Consider the following 18,244-nt stretch of genomic DNA (forward strand, 5'->3'; position numbering starts at 1 on the left):
CGCTTGCCTCCGCATCACCGTCCGATCTACCTACCATCTTCGCATCTCGCAGCTCAGAGTCACAGAACATCAAGACTCGATACGCCCGCCTAACACCCTAGCAACCGAATCATTTAACCTCAACCAAACATCTCCTCCTTCCTCTCCATCGACCTCACCCCCTCTGCAGAGACACCATGTCCTGCCACCACCAGAACACCACCTCTGCCACTGCCGCTTCATCACCCCTATCCTCCACCATCATTACCCCCTTTGTTCTAGCCTCCTATTATATAGTTTTCTCCCCTAATTTCTCTCTAAAAACCTAGGGAAGAAATCAATAAAATAGGACGAGTTGGAAAGACGTAATTGAAGCATGGGAATGGAGCAGGAGACTGAGGAGAATAATGGGTCGAAAGAAGACTCGTCAAATCACATGTTAGGTGAGTTCAATTTCAATTCCTAATTTCTCTGTAATTTGGGGGTTTTTTCTAGAAACCCTAATTCATGTTGGAACCGTACCAGGAGAGAATTAGAGTAGGGGAATGGGCTCAAATTAGACCCATGACATTAGATAATCAGTAAACCTAATTGTACTGTTATATTGTGGCATTTTGGGAAAATGGGTGATAACCCTAATTTGATGTATTGGGTATAAAAGGGAATTGTGGGTGTTTTTGTAAGACATGCTTGGAGTAGCCAACATCCAGGACTTTCATGTCCTGTTAAATGATAATGTGTTCTGCTTAATATTGTTTCCTGTTAATTGTTATGCTCCTGTTATGTTTGTTATGTTATGCTATATCCTGTTGTGTTCTGTGTGTGATTGTATTATCCATGTTATGTTTGTCTTAATTAGTTTGTGTGTTTGTTTCTACACATGAGCTTGTAAGTCCCCTGTTTAACTCACATGTTCTTATTCTGAGTTTTGATGCTTGACAACCATGAGGACTCTTAACTGCAACATGTTCTAATTCCCCACTAGGGTGAGAGAACAACTGAACCATGATGGTTAGCTATTAGGATGGTTTTTGCTGAGCTTAAAATAGCTTAGGCTAGTTAGACTCCTAAGTGCCCAACTGATTTGTGATTAGTGGTGCTGTAAGAATACCACTAATGCTAGGGGTCAGTGGTGGCTCTAAGGAATTAATTAGCTACATTAGTTAGTAAACCACTGCCTAGTTAGTCTGTGATTGGTTGTGCCTTAAACAGACAGCCAATACTAGGGGTTAGCTAAGGCTGTAAGGTTGGTTAACTAGATATTTGACAAGAACTTAACCTAGGTGAACTGGCTAGGTAAAGGAAACTCTCATCCATCTCCCTGCACTTCCCATCCACAATTTCTTTTCTATGTTTGTTCTGTTAGCTTCACCACAACCCTGCCCTTGGCCTTAGGCCTTGGTTCATTCTTGTTTTGTTTTGCTTTTGTTTTGTTTTTGCTGTTTAGTTCTTCCATTGCTTTTGCCTTGTTGTTTCTTCCCTGCCCTGCAACTCTGTTGCTTCTCTGGTTTGCTTCCAATTTGGCCTAGAGCCACTGTTTACCACTCCTTGTGCTGCTGTTGCACTTGCCCTGCAGCACTTCTCCTTTTGCTGTTGCTGTTGGCCTTGCTGTGCAGCTCTTGCTCCTGCTGCTGCTACTACCTGCTGTGCAGCTGCCCTACTGCTGCTACTGGTGCCTGCTGCTTCTTTGCCTCTGCCAAGCCTGCTGCCAAGCTGCTGCCACTTCTTCTCCTGCAGCTGCTGTGCAGACTTGCTGCTCCTGCAGCCAAGCAAAGGCCAATCCAACTGAGCCCAATTCACTTCAGTGAAGCCTAAGGCCCAGTATTCAGTAACCAAGCCCAGTTTCTAAAACCAAAAGCCCAGAGCACAACTTGGGCTCATCAGAAGACCAAAACCAAAGCCCAAGTTCATTATTAAGGCCCAATCCAATTCAGGCTTAATCAAAAGCCTAAGTTTAAGGCCTAAGCCCATTTGCATTTCAAAGACTAACTGAGCCCAAGCTCAGTTCATTTTATTGTGAACAAACCCATTAGTACTCAAGCCCAATTTAAGCCAAAAGGCTTCTAAGCCCAAAGCAAATCTAGGAACCCAATTAGCTAAATCACTTCCAAAACACACCCGATCTCTGTGGATCGACCCGTACTTGCACGAGCTACAACTGACGACCGTGCACTTGCGGTATTACTGTAGGCCCCCGTTTTTATTGCGCTTAATTTTATACATATCTCCGGGCCCACCAAGTTTTTGGCCGAGGATAATTTTTAGACCTTTTAGAAGCCTACCAAGTTTTTGGCGCCGCTGCCGGGGATTGGTGCTGTGTTTTATCTGTGTTTTTCTTAGCTATTTTTGCATTTCACTGCATAGCATTTGCATCTGCATCTGCTTCACTTCATTTGCTGTTGGACCTGCTGTTCTGAACCTGTTTTTCCTCTGCTGGGACGCCACCAAGGAAAAGAACCAAAACCCAACTGGGTATTTGCAACAATATCAGAGCAGCTGGGCTGTGCTAAAAAGGTAAGCCTAAACCCATTCCATTGAGAGAACCCAACCTGTGGGCTTCCAATTTTTAATTGTGGGCTTGTAATAATTAACCCAATTTTTTGGGCTTTTTATTTTTCTATTTTGGGTTTGTAATAATTTATTTTTGGGCTTGTTTAAATTCTTTCATTGGACTTGTATTTTGGACTCTGGGTTTAAACCCAGCTGAGCTTATAACTGATTGTGGACTTGTATTCCACTCAAAAGTGGACCTCGAAACCAAAGTTTTAAAACAAACGTCGGGCCTTAACCAACTGGGCCAAATTAAACTTTCAAAATTAAAACTTGGATTTTCGTAGGCCGCAGCCTTCATTTCATTAGAGGCTTGCACAGTGGGCTTGCTCCCATTTCAAAAACCAAATTTTTATTTTTTCTTTTTATTATTTAAAAAAAAAAAAAAAAAAAAAAAAATTTACTTGCTCCCAGATTTTGAAACCAAATTTTATTTTGCTCCCACAGTAACAACCAAATTTTTTCTTCTAATCCCGACAAAACCAAAATTCTCCCATAAAAACCAAAAAGTTTTCCAAAATCTTTCCCTAAAAAAACCAAAATTTTTCTTTTTCCCATCAAAACCAAATGTCTCCCGCCAAAACCAAATTTTTCCCAACAAAACCAAATTTTTCCAAAAAGTCCAATCCCTTAAAAACCAAATTTTGAGCTTTGTAAACTCTTTACTTAGCCTTTGAGCCCAGTCATGTATAGATCTTTTTCTACAGTTGGGGAATACAACAAATCCCTTAGAGAACTTGCGTGTGGACATACTTCACGTTATGAACCTCCCATAGACCATGATGTCAATAGTCATAGGAATTATTATGGACATTTTCAAAGTCCCGAGCCTCAATACTTGAACCCTAATGACTATTCACACATGCATCATTCGCCACAACGTGAAAATGAACATTTTGCTAGTGCCTCACCCACACAATCATCTCTGATCGATCAATTAGAAGCTCGAATCGCAGCTTTAGAAATGCAATCACATGAGGAATCTGTCACATCTAATTTTCTTAGGCAACCTGAAATCTATGCATGTCCCGCATGTGATGGCTTAGACCACACTATTGCGAATTGCTATATTTTCCATGAATTTAGGCGGACTGGAGAAATTCCAAGGTTTGTAGAACCTACAGATTATTATGATGGTGGTTATTGGGACCATAATCAACCTTTTCAAGGTTGCGATCAACCATTTATAGACCCTAACGACCATGCACCCATGTATCAATCACCACAAGGGGAGGACGAACAATTTCACATGAGCCCTTGTATGCAATCTATAATGGAAAACATCAATCTCCTCAAACAAAACACTGCTAGTTTAGAAATGCATACATTGAATGATCATAGCAGCATTTTTATCCCTAATGAAATTAATTATCAAATAGTGTTTTTAACCCTACTCATGATAGTCATATTGAACATGAACCTAATCTAGAGGTAAATGAGTGGAATAGAAACACTATAGTTTTTAGGGAAGGACACTCTTGTTTTGTTGAGGATGATAATAATTATGATATTATATTAGAAGAACATGTCTATACTGATGATGTTATGGAACCTTTGGTTCAAATACATATGGCTTCTCGCCCTCGACCTTCATGAATGTTGTTTTTTCTAATACTCATTGTAATTCATATGATTTTGATATTGACATGGGATTCGTACAATTATTCTGTGAAGATGAACATGACATAGGAATAGTTGAATCTTCTGTAGACACTAATATGCATGAAAATATTTGATGTGTCTGATTCTCTACCTAGGTCACATTGTGATATTTCTCCTGATTTGCCAATGCATGAGAATGAATTTATTGATGATGTTGATGATTCTGAGTGTGAACTTGCTAAACTGTTTGATGATTGTGAGCATGTTGTGACACTTGTAGAAGACTTAGGAGATGTTGATGTGATTAGTAATGATGTGCCTATCCTCCTACACGAGTCACAATCTGTGGCCTTCCACCCAACCTAGATTTGGTTTGTACCAATATTGTAAAACCAATTTTTCTGAAATGCCCAACCTAGGTTTGGAACTGTGTGCTTCCCAAGTCCTCTTGGACTATTTTGCTTCTAAGTATAATACATCTGAGGAACCACAGTTGGAATTAGCATGTTTGCCCGTCCCTAGCACAGTTCATTTCGAGCTAGACCTTTTGCATGATGAACCCCCGAAACTGCGCGATTTTGTTTTCAAAATTATATCTTCTGTAAAATCCAGGTTTGGGGGTAGCTCATTTTGTTTCACAGTTTCACTTGCGTTTCTTTCCTGTTATATATGTGTGAAGCTGTTGAAATGTCTACACTTTGTCTTTTGGGTTGATCCTCAACTCTTTAGATTGTTAGTGTATGGTGAATTTTTTGTATATAATCCAGTAGTAAAATTTCTTAAAAACCCTTTTGTTCCTTTTGTATATATTTTGCTAATCCAATATGATCTCGGCTGAAATATGTTGGATTTTTGCCTTGAATAACGGAGTTTTTAATTCTGCTTTCGCCGAAATCGGGTATTCTCTCTCCTTTTACTCTACTCAGCATGTCCCTTTCCATATGTTGCATTTTAATTCTTTCCATATTTTGAAACATTGAGGACAATGTTTAGTTTAGGTTTGGGGGTATAGAGTAGATACCATGATAATTTGCCATAATTAAAAACGAACTCCTTCTTCTTTTGAAAAAATTGAAAAATTCCAAAAAAAAAAAATTGAAAAATAAAAATTGAAAAAAATTAAAAAATGAAAAATCATAAAAATGGAGCTCATTTACCTTGAAATGTTGACTCTTGTGCAAATATGTATTATTAGGAGTCTTAGTCTAGATATTTAGGCACCCTGATTCTAGCACAATTCACATAGTGATAAGAAATTTGCACGCGCACGATCTACCAATACATGTATGGCCTCGATCTTCAAGGTGTTTGATAGGAAGTTACGATTGCCAATCACTTTAGAATACTGAACGAAACTTGACTAGCTTGTTCTTTGGTTGGTTGGGATAGAAGGTGGAGGTTACATTAAGAAAGACAACCATCGAATTTAACTGGGTGCATCAAAAAGGGCTACCTCTTGCAAAGTGTCATGTAATTTTTGTTTCCTTTTGTATATGTATCAAAAGTGTATCAGTGCTTAAAAAAAAAAAAAAAAAAAAAAAAAAAAAAAAAGTCGATGTATATTCAGGAAAAAAAAAATATCAGAAAAATACAAAAAAATCAAGTATTGTTCAATTCCATCCTCTCTTGTTCCACAAATAAAAGAGAGTAGTCAATGTAAATAAGAGTCATGTAAATAGTCATCTTTTGTTGTTTCGTTGTAATAAGCAAGGAGGGTGTATGCCATTGATGTACAACGCGAGAAATTGTGAAATACCTCCAACTCATTCACAATTCTCGTAAAGTCCGGACAGCTAGCTAGATTTCGACCTCAGTTCTTAGCCTGAGAAACTATCTCTTGGTGATTAGTAGTCATGACTTCAGATCTTTCTTTACACATGTGTAGATACACTTTACACTCTTATCACATGTCCTTATTTATTATCAGAGCTAGGATTGTGCCTTCGATAGCTAGATTGACATCTCCATTTTGCTGTGAGCTTAAACTGTTTTGCACATGTCACGTTTGATGGAATCTGAGCTTATATTTGTCCTTAGGTTTTGTAGGCACACCTCTGGTAAACCTTCACGAGACTTCAACTCGTCCACTAGGGACACTTAGTGGTTTAAAAGGCTTAGTGCATACGCTAAATGCATTCGAGAGACCAGCGACAGTGGTATAGTTAGGATTTCCTTAGTTTTGTTTTACTTGAGGACAAGTAAAATTCAGGTTTGGGGGTATTTGATGAGTGCCAAATATTGTATATATTTATCCCTTTTTGTTGGCATTTTAACTCATCTTTTGGGCATTAATTCTACATTTTATCCCATATTCTGTATTTTCATTGTTTTCAAGAATAAATATTTTTATTAATTAATTTTGCATTTTTAGGTAATAAATAAAGTTCGGATGAGTCGCGAAGCGAAAAGAGCAGAAAAGTAGTGAAAAGCCGGGAGAAATTACGCAAGGAAGCCGCGAAGAATGGTGCGCACAACCTCATTTTCTACACACAAAAGCGCCTCCGTTCTCAGCCATCAGATCGGTTCTCAGGAGCATCCGACGGTCGCTCCTTCATAGATCATCAAAATCTGAAGTCTCTGCCAAGCACCACAGCGATGAAATTCCAAGCCTTCAGATTAGATGGTAGTTGAATCCAACGGTCGCTTCCTTGCTGTTCATCGAAGATTGATATCTCCGCCTTACACTACAGTACCTAACTCCATCAAGTACCGTTCGTTTCGTTGTATCCATTCATCCGACGGTCGCTCCTCGCTTGCCTCCGCATCACCGTCCGATCTACCTACCATCTTCGCATCTCGCAGCTCAGAGTCACAGAACATCAAGACTCGATACGCCCGCCTAACACCCTAGCAACCGAATCATTTAACCTCAACCAAACATCTCCTCCTTCCTCTCCATCGACCTCACCCCCTCTGCAGAGACACCATGTCCTGCCACCACCAGAACACCACCTCTGCCACTGCCGCTTCATCACCCCTATCCTCCACCATCATTACCCCCTTTGTTCTAGCCTCCTATTATATAGTTTTCTCCCCTAATTTCTCTCTAAAAACCTAGGGAAGAAATCAATAAAATAGGACGAGTTGGAAAGACGTAATTGAAGCATGGGAATGGAGCAGGAGACTGAGGAGAAGAATGGGTCGAAAGAAGACTCGTCAAATCACATGTTAGGTGAGTTCAATTTCAATTCCTAATTTCTCTGTAATTTGGGGTTTTTTTCTAGAAACCCTAATTCATGTTGGAACCGTACCAGGAGAGAATTAGAGTAGGGGAATGGGCTCAAATTAGACCCATGACATTAGATAATCAGTAAACCTAATTGTACTGTTATATTGTGGCATTTTGGGAAAATGGGTGATAACCCTAATTTGATGTATTGGGTATAAAAGGGAATTGTGGGTGTTTTTGTAAGACATGCTTGGAGTAGCCAACATCCAGGACTTTCATGTCCTGTTAAATGATAATGTGTTCTGCTTAATATTGTTTCCTGTTAATTGTTATGCTCCTGTTATGTTTGTTATGTTATGCTATATCCTGTTGTGTTCTGTGTGTGATTGTATTATCCATGTTATGTTTGTCTTAATTAGTTTGTGTGTTTGTTTCTACACATGAGCTTGTAAGTCCCCTGTTTAACTCACATGTTCTTATTCTGAGTTTTGATGCTTGACAACCATGAGGACTCTTAACTGCAACATGTTCTAATTCCCCACTAGGGTGAGAGAACAACTGAACCATGATGGTTAGCTATTAGGATGGTTTTTGCTGAGCTTAAAATAGCTTAGGCTAGTTAGACTCCTAAGTGCCCAACTGATTTGTGATTAGTGGTGCTGTAAGAAGACCACTAATGCTAGGGGTCAGTGGTGGCTCTAAGGAATTAATTAGCTACATTAGTTAGTAAACCACTGCCTAGTTAGTCTGTGATTGGTTGTGCCTTAAACAGACAGCCAATACTAGGGGTTAGCTAAGGCTGTAAGGTTGGTTAACTAGATATTTGACAAGAACTTAACCTAGGTGAACTGGCTAGGTAAAGGAAACTCTCATCCATCTCCCTGCACTTCCCATCCACAATTTCTTTTCTATGTTTGTTCTGTTAGCTTCACCACAACCCTGCCCTTGGCCTTAGGCCTTGGTTCATTCTTGTTTTTTTTTGCTTTTGTTTTGTTTTTGCTGTTTAGTTCTTCCATTGCTTTTGCCTTGTTGTTTCTTCCCTGCCCTGCAACTCTGTTGCTTCTCTGGTTTGCTTCCAATTTGGCCCAGAGCCACTGTTTACCACTCCTTGTGCTGCTGTTGCACTTGCCCTGCAGCACTTCTCCTTTTGCTGTTGCTGTTGGCCTTGCTGTGCAGCTCTTTCTCCTGCTGCTGCTACTACCTGCTGTGCAGCTGCCCTACTGCTGCTACTGGTGCCTGCTGCTTCTTTGCCTCTGCCAAGCCTGCTGCCAAGCTGCTGCCACTTCTTCTCCTGCAGCTGCTGTGCAGACTTGCTGCTCCTGCAGCCAAGCAAAGGCCAATCCAACTGAGCCCAATTCACTTCAGTGAAGCCTAAGGCCCAGTCTTCAGTAACCAAGCCCAGTTTCTAAAACCAAAAGCCCAGAGCACAACTTGGGCTCATCAGAAGACCAAAACCAAAGCCCAAGTTCATTATTAAGGCCCAATCCAATTCAGGCTTAATCAAAAGCCTAAGTTTAAGGCATAAGCCCATTTGCATTTCAAAGACTAACTGAGCCCAAGCTCAGTTCATTTTATTGTGAACAAACCCATTAGTACTCAAGCCCAATTTAAGCCAAAAGGCTTCTAAGCCCAAAGCAAATCTAGGAACCCAATTAGCTAAATCACTTCCAAAACACACCCGATCTCTGTGGATCAACCCGTACTTGCACGAGCTACAACTGACGACCGTGCACTTGCGGTATTACTGTAGGCCCCCGTTTTTATTGCGCTTAATTTTATACATATCTCCGGGCCCACCAAGTTTTTGGCCGGGGATAATTTTTAGACCTTTTAGAAGCCTACCATGCGTCTGGCATGCGCGTTTGGCGAGTTTGGCATGCCGATTGGCATGTGCGTCTGATATGCGCGTTTGGCGAGTTTGGCATGCTGCTTGGCATGTTTGGCATCCCGATTGGCATGTGCGTATGGCATGCGCGTTTGGTGGGTTTGGCATGCTGCTTGGCATGTTTGGCATGCCGATTGGCATGTGCGTATGGCATGCGCGTTTGGCATGCTGATTGGCATGTGCATCTGGCATGCGCGTTTGGCGGGTTTTCCATGCTGCTTGGCATGTTTGGCATGCCGATTGGCATGTGCGTCTGTCATGCATGTTTGGCGCGGGTTTTGGGAAACCAATTGGCTTTGCGACCATGTGGCGTGGTTTTCTCCTTTTCAACGTTGTGGCGAGTTTGAAGCAACCTGATTGGTTAATGTAAGAGGGCCGGCCAGGCATGGGCGTGGCTACACTTCTGTGTGAATGTGGCGGATTTAGAGCGACCAGATTGGTCGATGAGAAGTGGGTCCGGCAAGCTAGGGCGTGGCCACACTTCTAGTGCGCTGTGGCGGATTTAAAAGCGACCTGATTGGTTGATGGGATGTGGGGCCGGCAAGCTAGGGCGCGGCCACACTTCCAGTGCGCTGTGGCGGATTTAATCGCCTAATTTGGCTAAGCATAGTTTTTCGACCAACGGGGTCTAGTGTATTGCGCGGGGCCAGAAATCCTGATTTTGCAAATTAGTCGGGTTTATGAGTTATTTATGAGTTATCACAATAATTGGATGGATTTTGTATGCTGCCACAAAAATCCTTATCTACAGAATGCAATGTGCTTTCCATCTGAGCATTTCGTGCGATGGCCTTAATTTTGGTACTTGGAGGTTCATGCTACTCCGCTGCGAGTGAACATAAATCCGTCATGCCATACGATATTAAGGGTTCTGCCAGGGAACATAGCACAGAAAAGTACTCAGTGAGTCTTGTATTGGCGAGATGCCGAAATTTACAGAGTGTTTGGGATGGTTGCTACATTCGCCAGTCTGGATAAATTTCATGCAACTATATTGAATGGCTCAATAAATATGCTGGTGGAGAGGTTAGCACTCACGACACCGTTTCCTTGCAGAGTGACATCAGATGCAAGGTTTTACGATTTTAACCCTAAGCTAAAACCACCATCAACACTTTTAAAAATGAAATTTCTCGGTTATGGATGAAACTTTTCGAAATTTCGTTCGTTTTCCGTGAGATATAATGATTTATTTATATATATATATATTTTATAGGAAAAGAGAAATATTATTATATTATTGGATAACGATTATTACATGAAACTAGTTGGAAGCCTAACAAGCTAAGCTCCAACGACATACTACTACATTAATTGAACAGGTTGTTGTGCTAGCCTACCAGCGAGTTTCATGGGTAACCTAGCCAAAGGAGCCGAAGCGGGTGGGGGATGAGATTGTGTCACAAAGAGGGCAAACTAACTCTACCTTCTATATTAATTTCTGCAATATTACGTCATTGGGGACTCGAACCTGGGACCTCCTAGAACGCATGAAACTTTGGGGAACGAGGATGTCCAGCTGAGATGTAACGGTTAAAGAAAAAAGAAAGGACCAAATTTTGGGACCATAAGAAGGACAATAACAAAACCTATTATGCTGACAGAACATTGATGCGAGTCGAGAAAACCACATTTATTTACATCGGCGAATTCTCAATCTTCACAGTTCACTTCACACATAAGATTTTGTTGAAACTTTGAACTTCCCACATCAAATTGAAGTACAAGACATGATTAAGTCAGAGATAGAAATGGATGATGCTCCAATTTGCAAGGTATGATGGTTTTTAAGAAATTTATTTTTGATTTGTATTGTAATGAGTCATGAATAATATTTGTAGCCTTGCTAAATTTGGTGAATGGGTGATTTTGAGAAGTGGGTATGTTGTATTTCCTGTATGCTGGGAATTAGGTTTAGATTGTTAACATCTTTCCAATGTTCTGCAGTATTTCATTTATAATTGATGGATAAGTACGCATCTACCTTGTTTGATAATATGCTTCTATGATTTGGAAACAGTTTTAAGTCTACTAATTTAACCAGATCGATTTATCACTTCATCAAGACTCATACCTGATGTAATAATGTGTGCAGTGCTAGTAATTCTATTGGTGTTGGTGATTTCCACAACTGAAGCTACTAGCGGTAGTAGCTAAGTACGAAACGTAACTACCCCAAAAGAACATGATGTCGTTGTTGTATTGGCCAAGCAGAAGGGATCCTGAATCATACACTTTGAAGGACCTGGTATGTTAAATACCACATGTAATAGTATATAACTCCATGTTTGGGTTAACAAAAACAAAAACAGCAATTACCTACACCAAAAATTGATCTTTATATATTACACAATTACATTTTCCTCTCTTAGTACCATAGATGTAGTTAAATATGTAACCATACTAAGTCCAGTGTTTAAGTGAGATAGTAGTGGGTAACTCATTCCTTGCCCAACAATAAATTTACATGTTGATATTTTGAAATCCAAAAATTGAAATGATACGCAATTTTATGTATCAGCAGTTGATGCTTGTTATTCTGTAGAGCAAGCTATTTATATCTATTCTGAAGGGTATTGAAATTTTATAGGACTAGAACTTTTCTGGCTCTTTTTACGTAGGTACGAATTTGTAGTTTTGTTTGAGCAAATAAAAACAAGCATTTCATTGAACAGAAGTGCTGTTACATTGATTAGCTTCCAGTAGCTAAGACAAAAATTGGTACTGCTTTGTATTGATTATATATAATAAAAGGTTGCCATGTTGATAACAGGTTTTGTTGGTGTTTAGTTGGTGGTGATTTATTGCCAATCATAGTTGTGCATGGTATACAGGAACAGATTGTGTGATGCAAATGAGTCAAAGTACTTCGGTTTTGTAGGAAGCTATTTTTTATTGTAGTTTTCAGTTGGGCGCCAATAAGGGAATGTTTATTACTTAAAATTTGTTGTAGATGTAAACTAACCAGGAAACATTTGTATGTAACGATTAGTTATTTACTGTAATTAGACTTCCCATTGCAGATGATGAGCTGTGATGAACTCGTTGAAGTGCCAATACTCATTTAATTCAAGATACAGTTGCAACCTCAAAGTGCACCTAGTAGAAGAAAAACAAGTAGAACTCTGACAGGAGCCAGTGATCTCTGTGAAGTACCATTAACAACTGCCTCAACGCACCGTTAGCAACTGACTCAAGTCGGGCCCCACTGTGGTAGCAGTCATCTAGTTAACTCCCATTTCCATTCTCTCTTCAGTTCTCACTCGTCATACTCCAGTACATGATTTTCCATGTCGACTAATACCTCACGAACCCAACTTTCTATCAATAAAATCAACGAATCCCACAAAATCTTACGAGTTGCCCTAATTTCAAGAAGTCTTCTTATATCTCTAATCACCTTATGGAGATCTCTACTCAGTCCTTACGATACTTCAGCAATATTAAACCCTAACTGTCTCTCTTCAGATTCTTACACTTCTTCTAAATTGCCTATTTGGCCTAAAATTGGATCCGCCATAGAAGGAAGTATTGTGTGGGATGGAGTTTATTTCATCAGGATCGCTCAATGTGGTTATGAATATGAACAGACCTATGCATTTTTCCCTCTTCTACCCATTTTTATTTATATACTATCTCGAACTGGTCAGTGAATTGTTTTTGTATTTAAGTTTAATTAGTGAGGTTTGAGAATTTATAGATTGTTTTAATGGTTTTCATTCGTCCGAGTTTCAGTTTTTGCTCCATTGGTACCTATTATTGGATACAGAGCGGTGTTAGGTTTATCAGGATACTTCATCAATAATGTAGCATTTTTGCTTTCAGCTGTTTACTTTTACAGGTAACATGACCTCATTATTGTCCTTATTTAATTGTAATTTTGTTATAACTTCAGTTATTTCAAACATCATTGTTGATTTAATCTAGTGAGAAGCCTGCATTTCGTGAAATGGGTTAATACAAGTGCTGAATTTCATGTTCCCATGTTGCAATCACAGGCTTTCAGTTATTATTTTGAAGGACAGTAAAACTGCATTTCGTGCATCCATGTTATTTTGCTTCAATCCAGCTTCCATATTCTATTCATCGATGTAATTCCTTCGCCTTTTCTAATTTTAAGCTTTATTAAGAGAGAGACATTTTTTGGTGGCAATGATTGAACTGAACCATCGTCCTGTTTAAACAGATATACAGAGAGTTTGTATTCTTTATTTTCTCTCGGTGGTATATACCACTTACTATCTGGTGGAAACACTATCGCGGTGCTTCTGTTTGCTCTCTCTGGTGCTGCAAGATCAAATGGTGTGCTTAATGCCGGCTATATCTGTTTTCAGGCAATACATCGGTCTTACGATGCTATCGTCCAGAAAAAACGTATTGGGGTAAGTTGTTACTTAATTTGTTACTCTGTTTGTTGCAAAAAATTAACTGGTAATTAGAAAATATGCTTGGGTTATATGAATGCTATTGCTATAATTTTGCCTTGTACTCACTCAATGCTGTGATGGACTAAAGTTGATGCGGGTTAGTTATTCTAACTATTTTTGTTGAAGTTGGCTGTGATGACTCTTATAGATGGAGCTTTGCGATCTCTATGCATTTTTGCCCCATTCGTTACTTTTCAAGCTTATGGATACCACAACCTTTGTCGGGGGCTCGTATCAGATGAAATGAGGCCTTGGTGCAAAGCAAGAGTGCCTTTTTTGTATGACTTCCTTCAAGGCCATTACTGGTATGCTCATGTATATAAAATTTACCCTTTTGTTCGAATTGCAACTTCATAACCATTAGTTACTGATATTTGTCAAAATATCATGGAATCGGTTGCATTTTTGGTCAGTAACTTAGTAGGTCAGTTAAGTTAAACTATAAATAATAGCTGCAGAACCTGATGGTTTATAGAAACTAAGTTTTCACCATTATCATATGAAAAAATTGTTGATGCCGACTATGCATTGCCAACTAATCGTGGAGTAATTTAAATGCATGTCTGGTCAATTCTAATTATTCTCATTATGACTCTAAATTACTAGCAATAACATTCTATCATTTCTCGGGTGGCTTCTGCAATTCTTACCACAGGGGGGTTGGTTTCTTGAAGTATTTCCAGCTGAAACAGTTGCCCAACTTTCTTCTTGCGTCGCCTATACTATCTTTGGCACTCTGTTCAATTGCACACTATGTGAAGTCGCGGCCTGAAATCGTTTTTTCATTGGATTTCCGAGCTTCTGACAAGGAAAAGAACTTAGCTGCTATTCTATACCCTTCTGGAGTAAAAGGAAGGTTGAACGATATTCAGGTCTCAGCGAACTTCTCTTCTGAAGTCCTCAAAGGTATGTTTTCTAAACAGACTTGCACAAGTGAGTTACCATTTCTCGTGTATTTCTTCATCGGGGACGTCATCTACCATATCTACATGCTTTGGCCAGTTGGACTTTTTACGGAATAAAAACATACAGATTACCCAATTATGTAGTGAAAATCTAATCCAAGCAAAGTTCAAGCTCTGTGGTAAAATAATTTATGCTATTTATATGGATATGCCCATCTGCATGTAACATATTTCTTTACCTTGTCAATTCTTTAATTTTATGTATTAGTATATATAACATATGCAAGTGTCGTGGCTTTGGTTCAATTTGTAACAGAAAATCCCACTCTTAAACAGAGGAAAAAGATGGGCAAAGAACGAACTCTTAGTTCTTCTCTAGACACTATACCATCAGAGAACGATGAAGTAGTTCCAGCAAAGTCAGACTATGCTTCCATATCAGTTCTTCCGTTCGTTCTACACCTGGCGTTTATGTCAACCACAGCATTTTTTGTGATGCATGTTCAAGTAAGTGTCTTTTTGCTTTCCTTCATTGGCTAGAGTACGTCATTAACATGCTGGGTTTTTAAGAGGTTCATATTCGAGTAGTTCAGGAGAGTAGTCTGTAACTCCAATTCTTCTTATTGCGTCTACTATACCTAATTATGCTGGATTGACCATAATGGTCAGGTGGATAATTTATGCTTAAGGATGTAACTTAATGAATTGCTGGGGTTCAATCAATCCAGTTCAAACAAGAGCTGGAAGTGGGTTGGTGTCAGTATTGATGCATCAGTCTTGAGCGAAAACCAGTGGTGGACTTAAAAAATTGGATTGAAAAGGGATCGGGGGTCATCCTGTTAGGCATCTCTTCTCTAAGTTTTTATATGGAAATTCAAAAGTATCTGTATGCACAAAGTCCACATTTAGCTTCCTGTATTATATGTTTTAGACTTCTCACTGGGTTCAGTTTGTACTTGAAACCCAATCCAAGCTCACCTATGACTGTAAGTTTACCAAGCCAGCATACCCCGCCCTTAGGGGTTAAAACCCAAAAGTAGTGATGCAGCATCGGGTGGCTTAAACCCGGTGAGAAACTCAACCAGAGGACAACAGTAGATGCTAGATAAAAGAACCACAATTTGTGGTTTGTGAACTGTATCGAATTTCTAACACACGTTTTGACAGGTGGCAACTCGCTTCTTGTCTTCCAGCCCTCCTCTGTATTGGTTTTCTTCGTATTTGATGGCCTCCTATGGCAGATGCGCATATGTCATTTGGGCATACTCTGCGGCATACATCCTTCTTGGGAGTTTACTCTTCTCTAACTTTTATCCCTTTACTTGACTCACTTTTCTGTATTATCAATTGTAGATTATGTGTAATATCTTCAGTTGTATGAATTTTGTTGGTAATTTTGAAAAAAGCCCAAGCCATTCCGGAGATAATCATTCTTTAGATGGCTGCACCTGAGATTTGTGAGTTTTCGATGGACTCATATGTGTCACGTGCCGTGCCTACCCCTTGTTATTAATTTCATTTTCATCTCTCGAAAATATTCCTTCTGTTCTGCAATGAAACTAAACAGGAAGAGTGCATATGCGGAGTAGTAATAGTTTTATCCAAGAAGACATCTCCCTGGGGTTAAGAATAATAGCATCTAAACAGGCTTTGAGGGTTCTTGAGAATTGCAACCGGCAGGGTGGAGGGATACTTACGATAATGGTGAATTGCCGTTGAAAAGCTTCATTTAGCAAGTCTAAGGAAATAGATAATGAAGTATTCTCTACGGTGCTGGAGGACGGTGTATCAGTAACAACTGCTGGAGGTTTGACAATGTCGGAAATCAGAAAATTGACATGCCTGCCATTAGATGGCCCTGGAATAACTATGTTGTTGTGTGTGCACGATTTCTTCCATGCATGCAGGATCATGCAACGACTGCAGAGCCAACAACGCAGTTGTTGTAATACACGCTCCCAAGATGTGTAGATGTTCCTGTCGGTGCTCAATCTGTCTCCACACTGTTGCTTAGCCATTTCAGAAGAAAGTGACGATCATTGAGATGCCTCTGGAAAGAACTATGGACATATCCTCTGCCATTAACGCCGTCAGTACATTCATCAAAACTACGGAAAGGGCAATGAATACGATCACCCTGGCAAGGCGATGATTGCGTTAGAGGGATGTTGCAGGCAGGTGCAGGCGAGATGGGAGATGCAGTAGGGTTTGCAGATGAAGCACGGACTCTTCGAGGCCTAGGCATGGTAGTAACTGCCTGCAAAGACGTGTTTCCGCACAACATCAGCAGACCTCCGTTAGGGGTCAAATTACTAGGAGGGCCAATTAGTTCTAACCTCCATTTTTGCAAAGACATGGTCATGCAAAGAGTGGACAAGACACTTCGACTAATGGACAATGTCAAGAGGCTTAAAGATCCCCAATGCGAACTCCTTTTGTTGCGCAACTGTTCTGGCGTGTCTAAGTTGTATTTCACGATGCGTACAACGAATACGTTAGCCTTGGAGCAAGCCAAAACACACTACAACGATCACCTGTTTCAGTATCTGCGACTGTTAGTGACTGCTGATGGTGCTGGCTTTGGCCCTTTACAGTTTCGTCTGGCCACTCTTCCAATCCGAGACGGCGGCCGATGCATCTCGCTATGTCAGATACGTCTCATTATTGTTACTTGGCCTCCCAGTTCCAAACGCAACCAGTCCAATGAGTTATTTTGAACAATATTCCCCCAGACGGACCAAGCCCCACATGCCAGTCTCATTATTGTTACTTTGGCCTCCCAGTTCCAAACGCAACCAGTCCAACGAGTTATTTTGAACAATATTCCCCCAGACGGATCAAGCCCCATATGCCAGTACGCTGTTCAACCAAGTTTGTGGTGCCTCCCCTTCTTCACTTAGTTTCGACAGTGCTGCCCCTCTTCCCATGCATTCTATGCATTCACTGGCAGTAATATACCTCGACGCCGTGAAGAAGCAGCTGCCTAATGAGTATAGTCTGACTGCACGGGATAATGTGTTGTGGCAAAGCAATAGACTGAAGCACGCCCAAGATTACTTGCTTGCGATTCCAATCAGTGGGCTAAACCAAACTCTTGGCCCAAGACAATTCCGTTGTGTTCTTAGTTACCGCCTGGGCATTCCACTCTTCCCTGTTGGTAGTCGCTGCACTAGCTGCAATAGAGACATGGACATATATGAAGACCATGCATTACATTGCGTAAGCGAAGTTAGCCTCAAATTCATGCATGATGTGGTGCGAGATATCTATATGGATATTTGCTTTCGTGCTGGGGTATCATCCAGAAAGGAAGTATCACTTGGCCTTAGTTCTGCTAAGAACAATACCTTACTTCCTGCTGACTTGTTGGTTTATAATTGGGAAAACGGGAAGGATACATGCCTTGATGTCACCGGAGTCTCGCCTTTCACAGGTGACATACGCTCTTTCGTTCCAGGTCAGGCTATTGCCAAAGTGGTTCTTCGCTAAGGCAACAAGTACCTAGCTACTTGTGAGTCCCATGGGTATGGCTTCGGCGTTATTGCTTTCACCACCTTAGGTGAATTAGGAGATGACACGGTGAGTTTCTTGAAGCGACTCAAGAATCGTCTTGCAAACATGGACGCTGATTGTGGCAGCAGTAGATTTTTATTTCATAGAATAGGTATGGCAATCCAGAAAGGTGTTGGTGCCCAGCTTGTGGCTCGGCTGCCAACCAACTCAGTGT

General features: G+C 40.4%; 1 protein-coding gene across 1 annotated transcript; it reads left to right on the forward strand.

Annotated features, from left to right (window-relative positions):
• The first annotated feature begins 10,768 nt into the window (after positions 1 to 10,768).
• LOC113301819 (GPI mannosyltransferase 2-like) lies at positions 10,769 to 16,035 on the forward strand. The gene is made up of 10 exons (XM_026550647.1): positions 10,769 to 10,960; positions 11,281 to 11,433; positions 12,209 to 12,830; positions 12,921 to 13,026; positions 13,184 to 13,276; positions 13,372 to 13,567; positions 13,739 to 13,917; positions 14,268 to 14,518; positions 14,834 to 15,024; positions 15,685 to 16,035. The coding sequence occupies exons 3-10, from the start codon at positions 12,476 to 12,478 to the stop codon at positions 15,841 to 15,843; spliced, it is 1,530 nt and encodes a 509-aa protein (XP_026406432.1). The 5' UTR covers positions 10,769 to 10,960; positions 11,281 to 11,433; positions 12,209 to 12,475; the 3' UTR covers positions 15,844 to 16,035.
• Positions 16,036 to 18,244: the final 2,209 nt, after the last annotated feature.

Source organism: Papaver somniferum, chromosome 8 (genome assembly GCF_003573695.1).
Source record: "Papaver somniferum cultivar HN1 chromosome 8, ASM357369v1, whole genome shotgun sequence".
In the NCBI taxonomy this organism is placed as follows: domain Eukaryota; kingdom Viridiplantae; phylum Streptophyta; class Magnoliopsida; order Ranunculales; family Papaveraceae; genus Papaver; species Papaver somniferum.

What these genes read in the sequence shown, in the direction of transcription:
- LOC113301819 (XM_026550647.1), top strand. Translation starts at nt 12,476, where the DNA reads ATGTCGACTAATACCTCACGAACCCAACTTTCTATCAATAAAATCAAC. An exon ending in TCAGCTGTTTACTTTTACAG is followed by an intron (nt 13,027 to 13,183) that starts GTAACATGACCT and finishes TTGCAATCACAG; the next exon opens with GCTTTCAGTTATTATTTTGA. An exon ending in TCCAGAAAAAACGTATTGGG is followed by an intron (nt 13,568 to 13,738) that starts GTAAGTTGTTAC and finishes TTTTTGTTGAAG; the next exon opens with TTGGCTGTGATGACTCTTAT.